At 37.3% G+C, this 18,305-nt stretch overlaps 1 protein-coding gene across 2 annotated transcripts in view; it reads right to left on the bottom strand.

Annotated features, from left to right (window-relative positions):
• Positions 1–18,305, bottom strand: part of PLCE1 (phospholipase C epsilon 1) — a 134,331-nt gene that overhangs the window by 27,823 nt on the left and 88,203 nt on the right. Inside the window, exons 4-11 of one of the 2 annotated variants that reach the window (XM_086466398.1) lie at positions 14,497–14,642; positions 12,438–12,696; positions 11,538–11,746; positions 8,947–8,988; positions 6,595–7,261; positions 5,915–6,097; positions 4,930–5,047; positions 4,392–4,551 (exon numbers count right to left, since the gene is read on the bottom strand). In XM_086466398.1, coding sequence (XP_086322524.1) covers positions 4,392–4,551; positions 4,930–5,047; positions 5,915–6,097; positions 6,595–7,261; positions 8,947–8,988; positions 11,538–11,746; positions 12,438–12,696; positions 14,497–14,642 — 1,784 coding nt within the window. The remainder of the gene's footprint in view (positions 1–4,391; positions 4,552–4,929; positions 5,048–5,914; positions 6,098–6,594; positions 7,262–8,946; positions 8,989–11,537; positions 11,747–12,437; positions 12,697–14,496; positions 14,643–18,305) is intronic. The other variant, XM_009954846.1, reaches the window with a different exon arrangement.

Below are 18,305 nucleotides of genomic sequence, written 5' to 3'. Positions count from 1 at the left end.
CAGTATGAACAATTTAGTGAATTTCATGTACTAATTCGCTATGATGGGCTCAGCTCTTGAACCCCTTCCTGGGCCTAAACAACAATGGACACACACACCAGGAATGGGACCCACCAGCACCAGCATCCTGAAAAGGGAGGGATCTAAGCAGCCAGCATAAATACAAAAAGTGTCTAGTTTAAACCATAACTAACTCCAGAAGTTACAGCATTTGTTTCAAAATATAAGGCTAGGTGACCATGTGTCTGACTCTACTGCTCTGTAATGTTAAAAATCTACAAATCCATTAATCTATGAATTCCACCATGAGATTCAGTACAAATAGTTCCACCAGCTGTGATGGAAAAACAGGACCAGTTTGTTGTCCAGTGTTCCCAAAGACATCTGCAGTCACCTGCTGCAAGCAGGCGACTTTTCACATAAATATCCTAGACCAGATTCTTCAACTCCTCCTGGCCTGGGATGGATGCATGCAACTGAAAACAGAATGTGATTTAAAAGTATTAAAAAAATACCATCTACTTTAGTTGGTAATGTTAGATTTGTTTGACATCGCTATGGCAAGTACTGACATACTGCATATAACTTTTTGGCTAAAATCATTCCTAACATTTTTATCAGACAAGAAAAATAAACCATGATGAGGAAAGTCTCTCGACTCCAGAAAACAGACTGGAACTGTACAGTACTGAATGGAAGACCAGCAGCAGATGACAATGCTCAGCGTTTCACTGGATCTCATCATTAAAGAGCATCTTCCACAAGCATTCCATGGCTCATACGTACAAGTTGTTAAAAAACCCCCAAAACAACAACAACAACAAAAAACCAAAACACAAAAAAACCCACAAAACCCCCAAACCAAAACAAAAACTCCAAGAAAACCCCACTACCACCACCAACTAAAACTGTAGTTAGCAGCAGTTTGGATTATACCTGAATACAGCTAATGAGAGAGGCAGCTTACTCCCTCCTCGTAAAAAAGCCCCCATCTCCAATTTTCCATATCCTGTTATCTGTTTCCCAGTGGCATTACCACCCTTCCCCCTGTTTTCTCCATCTTACAGGCAGCACTAGATTTTTCAAAGAACTTGGGAATTTGCTGGATGCACATCTGCTTTGAAAGAATGACAGAAGACACCTGCAGGCTACCTGTGTTTGGAAATTATCTGGACATCTGGATTGTACAAGGATTTATTCTCAACATAAATTATTTGTAAGAAGGTCAGGAATATCAAGGTGGTGAGTTCCAGACGTAAAAATACCACTTTTCATTCTCTACCTATAAGAATTACTATTATTTAAAGTGTACAACAAAGACAGCCAGGTCCTCCTCTTTTCAAATTACTATAATTATATTTCACTTTTTTTTTTTTTACTTTAAGAAATTTTATTTTATTTAGTGCTTCTCACCTGGTGGAGACGATCTAATTTACTGGTCAGATAAACTTAATGCACATATTATATGGCAAGAAAAAGAGAAAAAGGACTACAAATCTCTCTTGCTCTTCTCTTCCTAGCTGCTACACTGCAGCTAACAATCATTTGTTACCAGCTCAGCTGTCTGCGCTGCAAAGGCTTCTGTGCAGCCTGGTGGGCTCCTCTGCTCCCCGCTCTCCTACGCTCTAGGTTCTTTGAGGGATCACACACTCGCCTAATGTACAGAACCAGCTCACATCCAACACTGCCTCCAACTATGAAGCCTTGTCAGTGTTTCAGTGTAAATCCAGACGCTAATCTGAATTAATAAACTCTGTGGGCTCTAATCTGTGCAGAGACATGCAAATATGTACAAGCACTCCCAGTGGATCCTGTATTTCCTAGGTTATTTCATTACCTAGGTCATTCCAGCTTTCTGTTACTTTGGAAAATGGATAATTCATTTTATCTTAATTTATGATGCTACTGACAAAACTGGTTGGATATAACTAAGTATGTAATTTGATTTTTATGAGACTGAAGAATTAACAACAAAAACAGAGCAAAAAGAAACAAAAGATGTTTGTGTCCAGCCTGTGTGGGTTCCCAAATTTACTTCGCTTGTGTAACACTGCTGTTAAGGGCAGTAGCTTCCAGGAAGAACATTGTGCCGCTCACAGTCTATACGTACCACAGCTTGCGGAGCACTGCCCCACTCTGCTCCTCCGTCAGTTATATCTATACTGCTAAAGGCATCCATCCGGCCACTTCTCCTGAGCAGGGCTGAAAGGCTCAAGTTCACATTGCTCTGCACTGCCCAGCAACTGCCTCAGGTCTGGTTTGGTCCTGCCTGGTGCTTGCCTATCTCTAAGACATGATTTTCATTTTTGGCGTATGTTCTAGCTGAAGTGGCTGAAATAAGCTGTGGCACGTTATTGCCTGACAGACTGCCATTTACTTAATGTAACACAAAGCAATAGGACATGCCACGACTGGGGGTGGATTGCCTGAAGGTACAATCTTTGCTCAGAGCATGTCCTACACGACAGTGTGTTGTAGATGGTTTGAGACTGACTAAGCTCTCCATCCATACTATCTAACTACAGAAGTATCTCTGGAGCAAATATTCCCAGAACTGCACCTAAATTCCATCTTGGAGACAATGAGCTGGCTTACTCTAAAAGGGATCCCAGGAGTGAATTAATACACATATAGGGTGGATGATCACAGGACTTCGCAGCAAAGCAGAGTGCCAGCTATTTGATAGCTTAGACTTACTGATCACAGTTGAAGCACTACAGATTTGTTTTAGCACGTGTGAGGTGTCCACACATATGAAAACTGGCAAGCACAATTCAGACCTATCAAGGGTCCAAAGGGTGAATACCAAGAACAAAACTCTCTCCAGTGCTCCAAGTCTCCTAACAGCTCATGAAAACTAGTTCAAGGTAATGGACAAAACATGTAATTCTGCTCTGAGAAAGATTTCCTCAGGACAGATGAAACAGCCATACAGATGTATCTTGAGCAAATTCTAGCAAGGAGGGTCGTATCAAGCTGGGGAGAGCTCTACCAACCGATGCTGTGGAGTTTGCAGATAACTTTGCCAGGGAAAACCTGTCCTAACTCAGGGAGGCCCACAGTGCTAAGCTGCACAAGCATCTGTACAGAAACCCAGGACTGAGAGGATTTAAAGGAACATTAGCTGTCCTTCCCCCAGGAATGCAAGCTCTCTGTTGAGCCTTTTAATCTCATTTAGAGAACAACAATTATTTTGGCATAAAAGCAAAAAGCAGATTTACAAAACAGAGAAGCAGTTTCCAGAAGTAGTTAAGCAGTATTTCTTCAGTTTAATGTAAAAGAAAGCTGTTCCAATCCTTAAAAAAAAAAGAAGATAAAAGTTTTACAGAGAGAAATCCTAGTCTGGCATGTTCATCCCATGGCTGTGAATGACACTGAAGAACAGAAAGTAAAGAAAGAGTCCAGAAAGCAGTGTTAAAACGAGAAGCAGCCAACCAGAGATGTCCACAGGTGGACCTACTACTCACACCTATTGCCAAACCCAACCTTTTTAAGTGTCAAAAAAAATCCCCTAAGAAATACGCAACATAAACTATTACACAAGACATGTCTCTTCACAAATAATGTCCTACTAGCAGCGGTAATCCCTTCCATTGTTTACCATTGCTCTCCTGGAATCCCCAAGATACATACTCATAGCCATACCTCAGTATTCATTCTGTTAAAAGGCACTGGAAGGCCTCTGCTGTGACTGTCTTCTTGTATGTCACAAAGTACCATCCACAGCCCTGACATATTAGCGCTGTTATGTTGTTATTACTACAACTACTACCACCACCACCATTACTGTTTACAGAATTAATACAATAGCGCAATGTCTCTGCACACACACACCATGACCTTTTGCACTGCCTAAGTGACACAAAAAGGAGGAGAGGCCCGTAAGAGAAAGATTTCAAATCTGTTCTTCCAGTTCCCTGACAGAGCACTGCAATCATCACCAGGAATCAGGTCACCAAAAGTTAATACTCCTCCAGGTAGAACTGATTTGTGCTGAGAAACCTCAGAACTTCAGTTCACACATCTATAACATTTCTGTTGACTTTCATTATACAGAAGAAATCTATAACTATATTTTGGAGAAGATCTGGAGAAAGAGTTAAACTCCATATTTGTGTAGTTTTGGAACAGCATTCCAATCTGCTTCTGTAACATAAATAAACTGAAGCATGCTGCTCAGGGACTTGCTACAAAGCCATCCTTATATTCATGGTATTTCAGCTTCAATGTCCTATGTTGTCCTACAACGTGTTTCAGTTGTCTATCAAAAGGCTAATGACATTTCTGGCATTGCTTTTGTCAGATTTCATCAGTTTGGCAGGAAAACCACATTTGATGGGCATCAAGAAACTTTATTTCTTTTTAAATCAAAGCATTGATTTTGTCCTTACCTAGACTGACTCTTGCTTGAAGACATTACAGGAGAGGAGACTGGTCTTGCTGGTGAAGATGTTGCAGCTCCTAAATTAGGAGATCCAGATGCTGTCAGAGAGTGAGCTCTTCTTGATGGCAGGTTGTTAGATGGAGAAGCATTAATAATAATATTTTGATCTATGGAGAAAACAAAAGTTTGCAGCACAATTACATCTGGCCCGATAAAAATACTTTCAACCAAGAGACCTATATCATAATTCATTAATACGTAGTTAAGACACTGAAGGGATTCCACATTTGTCCCAAGACAGTCAAAAAGATACATTCTGAACAGCACATATACCCATTTCATCTGAACGGAAGTACTACTGAAGTTCAAGGTAAGAAGAACCATGAACAACTACAGAAATTAATTTGAAAGTTTATAGCATTTTGTTTCAACTGCAAAAGTAAATTTATATCATAAATGTATTTTTAACACTATAAAAAATATCTGTATAAAAAGATTTTGAGCAAAACCCTGAGAGACTTTTAAGTCTGATGCAATGTATCTACCTGGTTCCTCCTGTTCATCAATATCTTGAGGATCCGAACCACTTCTATTACGATACTCCTTACAGCTTTTTGCCTTCCGAGTTGCCATTTCATCATCAGTGGCCTCTCCACTTTCACCCTAGAAATAATGAGCACCATAATAAATATCCTGAAACCACTACTATTCCCATTCTTTATCAGTGCAATCTGCAACAAAACCATGAGACAAATCAGCTATTCCATATGAAACAGACTCCTGTATGGCCAACACCAGTAGAAAAGAGACAAACAGGATACATAGTGAAGCGCGGGACCGTTACCTCAGTGTTTGACAGTACTTAGAAGACAACAGTGATCGCGCCTCCCTCCCTAAAATGCTTTTACACTACTCTGCTGGTGCACAGGAGCCCTAAAGAGGATGGATCTTGTCATCTGAGGATCTCCCCTACCTGCCCACTAGAACACGAGGATAGCACAGAGCTGCTAGTTCCTGCGTTTTCCTCTCTCCTGGCTACTGCTGAAAGTGATTGAATCCAGGAAAAGAGAGGAGACTGCCAGATGAAGTCCAGTGTTCCTGTCACCCATGTAAGCTAAAACTGCGTGCTAACCTGAGGCAGAATAACTGTGGTGATCTTTTGGGAACATGAAAACAAAAAGGAGCAAAGAAACTGACACCAGCCTCCAAACAACACATTGCACGTTAATATTTTTATTGTTACCAATATTTTACCTTTATACTGAGGTAGCACCTAAAGGTCTCAACAAGATTCTGTCCCCTTCTGCTAGCCCCAGTGCCCACATGTCCTGAGAATGCTTCAAGCATGAGAAAAGAAACTCAAACTACTGGAAAACACTAAGCCCCAAACCTGAAACTGCAATAAAGCTTTAAAATTATCATCTAACTTCTTTCCTCTGGTTCAGAGTACAGTTAGCTACACAATAACAGTAGGAAGGAAACAAATCAGCCAGAAAAGCCACAAAATACATGAATAATAAAATATTCTACCCTCATGAGTACTTTCTTCTTTTTCTTAGTTGTGCTTATTCCCAGAGTGTTGTTCCTCTGTACACTAGGTTTCTCGGTGCTTTTGGTGAGAGTTCCTGTGCTTGTGTTTCTTGCACTCCATCGTCTGCCTCCAAACAGTTCAACAGCCTGAGCCAAGGCTGGGCCTTCAAACCTTCCATCCTCCTATGAAAATTCACAGAGTTAACAAAACAAAGAGAATAAGAACAGACATGTTCTTAAGCAATAATACAGACATCTCTAAGGAACCCATGAAAGACAAAACATCAAAAGGAGGCGATTTTTAATTACTGCATGAATACCAAAGGGCTATTTTGTTGGCTATTTTGTGGGGTTTTTTGGCCCTAAGTCTCATCACTCAGTATGTCAGCACCCTTTTCAAGTACAGTCATGGCTTTTTCTTTAATAAAATACTGATTCCAAAACTCCAAACATACAAAGAGATTCATAATAAAAAAAGATTTAACTTTGGTGTATTGAAAATATGCAAGGTTTGACAGAACATTATGTGGGCAATCAGATCTCGGTGACTTAAGCTATGTTATGAAGTTGGAGATTTGGTGCTCATCTTTAATCTTCACTTACAACAGAAACAAATTGCATCACATTTAAGTTGTTGACATCTTTGAACTTTTCTTACACAAAATCACAGCATCTTTTACCTGGTAAAGGCCAACATACTGTTTCCGTAGCCACTGTAGTCTTTGATCAGGGAATCTCCTCATTTTTCTTACAGCTTTAGTCAATTCCAGCAATCCATCATACAGCATTCTGGCAGTATATTTTGGGGCAACAAAGTGCAGCAACTTATTATCAGTAGTCTGAAGTCCATAAAGTAGTGTTATACCATTTTCTTCAAGGGACATATTGCAAAGTTTATTTTGAACACACACAGTGTGCATATCAATGCCAGAGTGTCCCATATATACAGCCTTGGCTGAAAACAAGTCCAAAAAACCTTCCACCAGCCCAGTATTACTAAGAAACTGGTATTTACCAAGCTCAGCAGTATTACCCAGCACACTCAGTTTTGCCCTAGCATTTGCAGGGCAAACCGTTGTGGGTTTTGTCCAAGTCAAAGTACTATTGTCAGGCTGAAGTTGAAGAAAGCAACGTGCTGAGAGATGGGTCTCCTGGTCGTAATGAATGACGGTTGCCCCTTGTTGCATGAACTGATGGACATCAGCCCTGATAGATAACACGTACCAGGGAATGAGTTCTATCCCATGGCAGAAAGCTTTTTGTTGCTCTTCTGTTGAAGTTGTGTCCCACTCCTTCAGCTGCTCAAATATATCACTTTCAGAATCTGAGAGATCTCCAATTATAAATCTGTACATGAACAAAGATGAGAGACTTATATTTAGGGATACATGTACTGATTTATGTCACGATTGAATAATTTTTCTGCTATAGTTTAAATAAAGAGAATACTATCATCACTATATAATTTGGACTTACAGGAACATCTGTAGTTTTTACAGTATTACAATTTATGTTGCTGCAATTTTGAATGAATTAATAGATGCTGCTACAATTAATTATAACTCCTATAACAATACAATTATATTTTCTTAGAACTTTCCAAACACTACATTTACAAGACCATTTGGATCTTAAAGCCAAGTGATTCCAGTTTCTAAATCCACAGCATAAGAGTGCTTCAGCTGAAATATCAAGTACCATATGTGGAAACTGTTAGCAGGATCTAGTGGATTGAAGACAGGACTTCTAATCTCTGTTCTACTATTGATTCTATTACTGATTTAATGTGCAGACCTTTCACATTATATAATTCTCTGATTAACACTTGGAAAGTGGTTAAAATACATACCTTCCTCATAAGAATGCAGCAAGAATTTTATCAGATACTTTCCATTAGAAAGTTTAATTTTACTTAAGCAAAATATTAACATTAAACTTGTATGCAGCAACCGAAATTTTTGAAATATTTTACCATAATTAGAAACAGCAGATACAGAGCAACAATACTGAACTAATAAATGAGGTAGTTTAACTAAAATTTTTTCCCTGCAGAAGCTTTTAACATGTATGAATCCACAAACGTTCAATACTTTGATACTGCTTTAATGAACATAAAACAGTTCCATGTACAGCAGAACTAATGAAGCAGATTTTCCTAAGGATATCCAACCAACAAAATCCAAACCAGATTCCTCTGCATATTCTTCAAGGTATCTTGTCCTAATACCCTCAGTGTTTCCCCTTCATATCACCCCAGTACTCTCAGCTCCTGCCCATGTCCTACCAGCCGAGCAAAGACAATTCATGTCATGACTTGGAACAAGCCACATATACTATTCTCCCTAAGCTAAACAGCACAGACAACCATTAGCTCTTCCTCCAACTCTTCTCTACCCAGGGCACTAATTAATTTAATTTTTTCCCTTATTTCATACATCAATTCTAATGATTCTTCTATGAATTTATTAATCAGTGAGTTCTCTACCTCCCTGCCAAATTTAGCAGAAAGTGGCCAACAGGCTGAGGATTTATCGCTTGTGCTGAGGGGACTGACAAAGGCAGAATAATTGTATCAGCCTTAACTGTAGCTCTATTTCCCTAAGAAATTTTCCTAAAAATAAAGGTCATGCATTATAACTGAGCTGGTATAAACTGTCTTACCAGAGTCTTACCAGACACACGTACAGTAAAATATTTATCTGTGTTATACAAGATTAAGATTTTAAAATTAAACAAACAACTAAAGCAACTCTTTCTCTCCCATGCCCTCAAAACAATCAAGTAAGCCTCCGCAAAAATTCTAGAAAACGTATTCTGAGACTAGCTGGGCACGGCTGGAGGAGTCAGGAATAGGGGAGACAGAAATGGCAGAGCTTTGTTTATGCCTTATTTGATAGAACTGGCATGCTGCAGATTAAAATGTACAAGAAGCAGGTGAGTCAAGCACACACATGTAATCATATACAGAAACATAACCTCTGACATCAGCTGCCAAAAGCAACACAGCTACCAGTTATTGAGAACACACTTACAGAACTTGGTTGGAATCAGAAGCTTTCTTTACATGTGCTTCACTGAGATGCAAGGAAATGAAAAGAAAGGATAAAGGAAACATTAAAACAGATTGCTGTTTTAGAGAGGAAAAACTGCATGGGATATGAAAAGGAAAAAACTTGGTTTTCCCCTATTATTTTAAAAGGTATTTACTGTAATCAGGAAAGTTTAAAAGTGAAGATGAGATCGGGCTAATAAAGCAATGCATCAAAGTATAGAGTATCTTATATAGAATTGTTAATCAAATGACCTAATAAAAACTGCATTTCAAACTTGAAACTTTTTGTCTTTTCCTACCTACCTTTATTTATTTAAGAACTGTCAAGACAGAGTTGTAATAAAGATTAAAGTTTGATATTTATCTGGCATGTACAAAAATTCAGGGTAATTAGACAGGTCAATGACTGATAGAGTTTACTTGCTAACACAACTAGGGAATTACACCCACTACCCACTGATTCTATTATATGCCTTTCACTTTCTTCAAATCAAACTAACCTGTCAGCATTGGTGGGTTCATGTTGCACAACACTAATCCAAAACCAAAGTAAAAGGCAAACTAATCGAACAACTTCCTTGCAATTTTAAAGTAATGGAAAGCATGTTATACAGTGTATTCTTCTGCCTTTATGACCACAATTCTACAGTTATCAGGCAATACATAATTATTATATAATTTGGATTTTATAATACCGTATGCAAATATGACTTCAGTCTCACAAGAAAGAGACCTAAGTTTCTTCCTCAGAACACTTTAGTTGTTCATAGCATTAAAATATACCACACGTGGCAGCCACCATACAACAGGGACAACTGCCTCCGCAGCAATTTGCTCCTGTGCCTCACCCAGCTCTCTGAATGCCCAGGAAAGAGATGGCAGGTGAATAAGGAATTTCCAAAGTCTATGAGGCACTTGAGCTAAATTAATACCTTCAGAAGTACTTTTTCTACAAGTCATCATACTATTACAATCAGTACTTACTGCACCAGAACTACAGATACTCGTAACTGAGTAGCCTGAATCAGTAAACATAACTTTAATCACCTGTCTGTAGTTCTGTTCATTTAAATTTTCATTTCAGTGTCATATTAGCTTCCCCCACCTCCCATTTAACTCCTACTTTAATTAGAGTAGAAATTATTAGATTATATTTAAATATAAAGCATAAATAACTAATTTATCAAGAACTGATTTCATAAACACATAACAAAAAGAAATTAATTTTCTCCATACTGTTATTTTATATTTAAATTCTACTTTGCTCAGCCAAGTGAAATGTTGATTTCCCTAGCTCATTCTCCATTTGAACTGTGAGTTGCAAGCTGATTTTAAAGCATATTAATTAATAAAAATAATTCCTGAAAGAAAGTATTTGAACTGAAGTAAGTCAAGAAACAACATAAATGGACAGAAAAGTGGGCCTGACTTTCTTGGTTTAATCTACTGCTCTACTTCCCAGAAGCCACTAAAGCCAGATGTGAATAATTCTATTAGAAACCATTCTTTCAGGAAATAATGATTATTTATTTGAAATGGAATTTAGAATTTCATGTTAATGAAATAAATGCATTTAAAACAGGAAGATGGTAGTTCCTTCTCAGGCAGTCACTTATTAGATTTTATGTGTAAGCAGCTGAAATATGTTGGATACTTCTGAGCATATGGATATTTCTGATACACATTATCAATAAAATAAATCAAGCAGTGACCTAAGCAAGCTCTTTTATGTAAGCCCTCATGTAATTTTACAGTGCTTCACCTCTGAACAGTATGGTTCTGTTACTTAATTTGAAGTTATTCTAACACGGTTATTTAGTTTAAAGGTGACCCACCTATGTCTATATGGGCTGCAACTGCACTGCAAAGCAATGTTCTAGAAGATCGAGTGATGTCTTAAAACTTTACATTTACCGTATTTCTTGCTGGTGAACAGTACAGAATATAACAGTCTTTGAAGTGAAAATCTGAGATTACCAAACAGTGGGCTTTTTTTTTTACATGGGGGACAATTAAGCAAACTTCTATGTAAAGCAGCAGGACTACAGCAACCTGAGAATTCAAAATGTGTACTGACTTACAAGTGTTTTCTGGACATAACTTAAAGGTCTCAAATGTACATGTCCTTAAAAGAAGAGGTCTTTTGAAGGATAATAAATAACCTTTATTTTGAAGGAGGCAGAACGCTGCCCAAGCATGCAGAATATAATGTTCTGAGCTCTGATAACAGATATGTCCTGGTGCTATTCCTGTCACCACAGATCAAAATTGTAATCGTAACTGTGGATTTTTAAAGCTCTATGTGTAAGACAAAAAGGATTAACCCTTCTCGTGAAAGGAAGTAATAACATCATGAGGGAAAAATATAACTATACAGAGAGTTTCCAAGCATTTGAGTATCTGATACTTAGTGTAACTGCAGGGGGAGAAAAGTTCTGAACTAGAAAATGATAAATACAAGGGAAGATGTTAAAGTCGCCCTTATTACTAAAAGTGAGCCTTGGTAAACGGAAATCAAAGACTAAAACCATGAAATATACAGGGAACAATCGAAAATAAAATGAGACTTACTGGTACCGGGTTTTGTCCTTTAAAGAGTTTTTTCTTGAATCGCTCCCTTCACTACAATTATCTTCACCCTCTTCAGATTCCAAACTGCGATTGCAGCTCCGAATAGTTTGAAAGATACTGTTTGCTGTTGATTCTTTTTCTGGATTATTTAAACCATCTTGGCCTACTCGTTGCATGAAGTTATCTTGTCCACTGTAATCTGAAACAAACTAAAGATACCTAAAAGATTAGTATAGTAATAAATAGAATATTGTGTCATCTACTTCTCACTGGAAAGATTTTTACAACAATTAAGAATATTTAGCATATATTTCCAATTAACTTCTAATGGGATTTTTTACCTTCTTCCAATCCTAAATGGACCAAATCACTGCATAAATCAAATAACATAAATGACAATAACTCCTGAAAACTTTTTAAAAGCCTCACTCTTAATGTTTTCATGTAACAGGGGCATTTTTCTTTTAAAATCAAAATGATAAAACTCATTGGAATTGTTTCTTTTCTCACATAACTTCTGAATTCAACTTTTAAGGAACTGAAAACCTTCCAATTCCCAGCGAGTTAAGTGGAAGGTCAGAGTACTTAACAGAAAATAGTTACATCTTTAAGGATTTACATACTTACTTTATCCAAAGAATAAACATGATCCTTTGGTATTGACATTAATTTCTCAGTACTGCAATACTGAACTAGGTAAAAACAACCAAATCTAAATTGCTACAGTAACTAAGGGAATTAAATTGAGGTCCATGTAACTGATCAGTCTGGTAACTGTCTGGTTTAGAAAACTTTAATTTGATGATGTCTTTGTATAAAATAATAAATACTATAAAATAATATAAAACAAAGCACTGGATGGCTATGAACATAACCTCTTAGAATACCAATCTCATTTACCTCTAATGTTTCATCCTGGGAGTTATAGCGTGGACAGAGTCCGATGAGGCTTGATGCTCCATCCAAAACTTCACAAAGCTCTTTTAAAAATACACCACAGAAAGGAACAACTTTACAGCCTGGAATATTGAGTGCCCGGTTGACCACTTTCCTGTATTCAGATGATGACTCATGTTGTGCCATAGCATCTTTCAGACTTCTCATGGTTTCAATATCAGACTGGTCCATAAATTGCCACATTTTTAAAACTTTTCTTGACCTATTGCAAAAAGAAAAAATTTTTTATTAAAAAAAATTAAAAGAAGTTTACATTCAAGTTCAACATCCACAGCATATATGTAATAGAGGAAATTATCATCATTACTGAATGAATGAAATCAAGGTCATGATTATGAATATTCTGGTTAGTGGACCATTTTCCCCCCTTTGAATTATTAAAGAACAAAACCAAAAATGAGAAACAAGCAGTCTGATCCTAATGGAATAACATTTGACATTTTAATAAAAGTCCAGCTGCATAAGACATGCAAGCAGGCTTTCTAAGAGTTTCATTGTGTCATTGCCTTAAATTTCTAAGGGTCTGGGAAGAAATAAGAAAAGAGTAAGGAAATGGCACAAAGATAAACCAGACGGTTTACTACAAATTCCTTTAGTTGCATTATGAACAATCCATAAAATTAGCAAAAATTTGGGTTTTTTAATTAAAGTTATTTAAAATCATTTACATTGTTTTTTTTTTTTTTCCCACATTTCACTCACAAAGTAAATTGTTTATTTTCCTGAAAACAAGTTAGTCAGAATCATATTCTCTTAGGCATCAAGGCAGTGCTGTAGATGAAAAGAATATTTGATTTCAAACAGAAATAGCTCCTGATGCTCCCTGAGGACTGCAAGTGCCACCTGGAGTTCTCTCAACTTCTGAGCTCTACGTCTATGCAATGATATGGCCTTTCTACCCACCCCTGGGCTCAGACAAACCAAGAGGTCTGCAGAAACACTAACAGTAGAACACCCTTAACCCCACTTTCTGTCCCTGCCCTGGAAACACTGCGAATCAGCACTAGCCTTCTCCTCTCCTCTCTCTCCCTTGTGCTGTGTAGACGCATTAGAGACAAAGTTAAGCCCTTAACTGGCTTTGCATTTTCCCTCACAACCTACATGGTTTGGAGACCGTGGATGCATTCTGCTCAAAAAGACTCCCTATGCCTATGAGTTTTTCAAACATGTTTTATACACCAAAAACGTAAATAAATGGCTCAACAAGAATCCTTACTAAACCACAAAGAGCGACAGCACAAACACTTTAAAGCTTTGTTACACAAAGACTATATAAAAGGAGGGTCAAAGCTAAGAGATAGGAAATCTGATCTTAACTCTTCCCTGTTCAGTCCAATTTGCTGCCCTCTGAACTGCTCATGCAAAGGCACTGCTTTCCCGCTCACTGGCCTGTGTGAACCTGCAGTTCTGTAGGAAAGCTAGCAACAAACTGTCTTTAACCCCATACTCTGCCTTTCTCCTGGAGATACTGCAGGTTTGGCTATGTAAGACCACGACAGCATGAGATCCCAACATCAGTCAGTGTAAGTGAATTGGAGGGGTTAAAAAAAGAGGTTTAGCTGTTCGTTTGGTTTTTGGTTGTTTTACTTTGTTGGGGGTTTTTTCTAAAATTTAAGACTGACCCCTCTAGGACATTATCACGATTATGTTTCACTTGTGTTCTAGAAAATCCAACTCCAAGTTATACTAGTTTCAGTTAATTAGATAAACTGCAACTGCTTTCCCATCTTCTTTTCACATTTTAAAAAACATAGGTTTTCTAATGTAACATACTTAGCATGTACCAGGAAAACCGATAGTGTCTCCAGAGCATTTTGAAAAAGACCCAGCTTTTAGCATACTTCATTCTTCCAAAAGGGATTACTAGAAAGTCACAGGGTGAGATGTTGTGATTTAGCCATGGATTTCTGTTTAGTCCATCGTTCTCCAGAGACATCTGCTTAACAGAAGCTGCAGTGTAATCTATCACTGAAAAGCCATTTAAAAAAAGAGTTGCCAGTACCTTAGCCCTGCCAGAAATTCCATTACAGCATTGTAGTTGCCCATATTCCAGCAGCATTTTGCCACATGTACTAAATATGAGAAGACTTCTCGTTTCTCCTCCATAGAACCAGCAGTCAGGATCAGCCAGGTAACCCATGAGCTCACCTTGTAAAATAAAATGGACAGTACAGTCAATCAAAGTAATGTCACTTGAAGCATTCATGCATACTTGATGGATAGCATCAGGTTTTTTTGCTTCCTTCCATCAGTCAAAATTCTACTCGTACACTCATGGCTAAATCACATATGCATTGCAAACACACCTTACACACAGACATACTCATGTTACAACAGTTAAATCATTAACTATTCTAGAAATACTCATATTAAATTAAAAACTACTGTATCTTAATATAAGATATTCTGAATATGCATTCAGGACACTTAAGACAGCATTGATTTCTAAAGCTGCCAGAGAGATCTGCAGTGTAAGTTTCATTAACTTAGCTTACAAATCTCAGCCTGACACTGAATAACCCTTGTTCTTACAACATGGACGGTGAAAGTTGATAAATTGGAATTTTTATTTTTGCTTAATTTCACAACTACAATTGTAGCTTTTCTTAATGTACAAATTTGCTGATTCCTATATGCAGTGAACATTTAAAATAATTCTCACATTATCTATTTGCAAGATCACAAACGAACTAAACAAAACCCTCCCACCTTCCTAAGTAGGACCATACTACCAACTTCTGTTTGGCGATTAATTAATGCCAGAATCAGAAATTAACTTAGTACATGATTCTATTTGTATTTAAACAAATAAAAATCAGACCTTCATTTTATCAATGTGCAGATTTTCTTTCCATTTTATGTTCCCACAACATCCATAAAAAATAGCTATATTTCACATGGAAACCTAATTTAAATCAACTGTTCCTTTTTACAATATTATTCCCTGGAGGCTTGCTTTTTGTCATTGTGTAAACCCTTAGAAAGCAATAAACATGATTTGTTTACTGACACTGAGTTCAATTCTTTGGTCCTGAAGGACTCAAGTGTTTACAGACAATACCAGTGTGAGGAGAGGCTTATAAAAATTAGAAAATGTTAGTTCACCCCTCAGGGGGCATAAACTTTTATTTAAAAAACCAAGCATGTGAAATAAATTGTAAATGTATTAGTACTAACAGGAAAAAAAAAACCACCACTGAAAATATATAGGGCTTCCATTTATGCAAGTCTATATAGACACATTGTTCTGAGCCTCTCACTCCTGAGGGAGAACAATCAAAGAATATGAAAAATCTAAGTTACTATTTAATCTTTCTGATACCCAAATCAATCAAGAAAAATAAATAAGAAATGTGCAGATGAGAAGACAAGCCATAGCTACAATATATGCAATGGACGTCTATACAGAAAAATGACATTTTTAAGACTGAATTCCTGAAGAAATGAGGTGAGGACATACTCAGGAGTGCATACCACAGGGATGGGGATACTCTAATGGGATGTGAAGATCAGGGGATAACGAACCTGTTATCCACCTGCCCTAGCCCTCATCGAACAACTTAGGTATGGAAGGCAAGAGCTGGAAGAAACCCATTTCAAGTCTAGTGCTAATCGAAAGAAAACAGGTTAACCACTGTTTCAGCAATTACTGTACTTTTTTATAACTACCATGTAACAATAGAAAAGATTAGGAGCAGATAACAGGTACAGAGTTTTCAACAAAGGCAGAACAAGTACCAGAGTCCAATGTCATACATGTAAACATGCTCAAGAAGCCTTCCCAAGCACAGCCTTAATGCACTGTCCCTGTAGAGGCCACAATACAAAAAAAAAAAAAACCCAAAAACCAACCATCTATTAATATTGGCTGCCCTATACAAGATATATCTAATGGCTGCACCAGCTCTCAAGGAGAATTTGAATTTAGCTGAAATTTTATTTGAAGTGCTCAGTTGGTTATTCCTAAAATATAAAAACTGAATCAACAAAGAAGTGCATACCTGAAAAGCATGAAGGTATGGAAAAAATTAAAAAAAAAACAAACCCAGAGCACAGCATGACACAGGGTCAAACAAGGACAAAGCTAGAATAAAAATAAAATAAATGCATTAAAATAAAAATCAGAAATTGTGAAACAAAACAGTTAAACCTATGATTCAAGGTTGGCATAGACTTGTTTGTGTATGCTGGAATAAAACTACATATTATTTTTGGATATTAGTCCCATTTTCCAGAAATGACTCTTTAGGGATTGCAAATGCTAAACATGCAATCTCGCAAAAAAAGAATATAGTATTTGTCTGAAATGAAATACCAAGTGTGGTAAAGACAGTTTGATTAATATGTTTTTAAACATTTTAAAGAATAATATAATTTTAAACAGATCTGTTTTAATCAAAGGTAGTAAAGACGTAATGGTCAGGAGAAAACCGTAACAAAATTGATAAAGAAGGTCTAAAAAGGCAATTGAATTCCGACTCCCCAACAAGAAGGAACCTTGAAACTAGGACAGTTGCAATTTGATTTAATAGAAAGTTTAGGACTGCTATAAACAGATATGATGAACTCTTACAAACATTCTGTAAAAGCAAACAAAAAATGATAAAAGTCAGCGTGAACAAGCCTTTACAGCCTCGAGATGACATACGTATACGGAAAAGCAGAATAAGGGTGTAGAAGGCAGCAGTCTCCCATGAAGCTTATGCTCACTCTTCTTGCAGAACAAGAATACACTTAGAGGAAGAGTAGAAAACATTTAAAAAAATCTTTCACTAAACAAGAAGAAAAATTAAAGTGTCTGAATCTCTAATTTTTAAAACAGAATGGGCAAAGGCAGATATAATGGATTGGGCAGAATCAGGGGACAGAACCAAGCATCCTGAAAAATAATGAACATGCCTGCTTTAGAAACTTTGGTGATTTCCTTTTTCCTAGACATCATGAAAAGTGAGAGAGGCAAGCTGGGATACTTCAATCACATACAGATAGTAGCCAGGAGTATAAATTGACCTTTCTGGTAGTTCTGAATAACATCAGGTCTCCATAAAGTTTTTCTATAAATTATTCAGAGACTATTAGTTGATTAATCTGATGGTATCATACAGTCCCCAGAAAGGGACATTAAGGGCTTCTCAAAAAGCATAATAGCCTGGTACCCCAAAACTGATTTCCTGGAAGGTTTCATCAGTCAGAGTAAACCAGAGATGATTAAAATGCAACAGCACTGTCTGAAAGGAGGGAGCAGAGGAAAGGAGCTGTGAACAAAGGTCATCTCCTTTCATTCAGTGAGGTTTTTAGCTGAGTGCTGTGCCCTACATCTGTAACAGCTTTTCTACTAGTTTTTTAGTGAAGACAGCTGGAAAGGGAAGAGAATTCAGTCAGATAACAGAGCTGTGGGGGCATTTCCTTAAAATTAAATGTGGTCCTGGAGCCCAGCTAGGAAACAAACAGAATTAATAAGCAGAACTATCAGTTATCCACTTAAAATGCCATGGCGGATTTTTCTTATAGTTTTGAAGGTGGGAGATCTGGTTGAATTAACAGGCTTTAAAGGAGCAGAAAATCAAAGCTGAACCTCAGCTGACTGTGGTAACTCCCCAGCTCTGAACTCCCTGAAGATTTTATTCTGCCAAGGTAGATTGAACTGATGGACCCAAGAATTTTATCATGATGAACAACATTCTAAAGCTCTTCAATAAATGCATGCTGGAACAGCTTGGGTACGGCATTAATTTGAGATGATTACTGATAATGTCCACAGCTAAAATGAATGATGTACAAACAACACGGAAATGCAGATATGTTGAAAGG

This window comes from Leptosomus discolor, chromosome 6 (assembly GCF_034619465.1).
Source record: "Leptosomus discolor isolate bLepDis1 chromosome 6, bLepDis1.hap2, whole genome shotgun sequence".
Lineage (NCBI taxonomy): Eukaryota > Metazoa > Chordata > Aves > Leptosomiformes > Leptosomidae > Leptosomus > Leptosomus discolor.
Note: the sequence above shows the minus strand (reverse complement) of the source record. Positions and strands in the feature narration are given on the sequence as shown.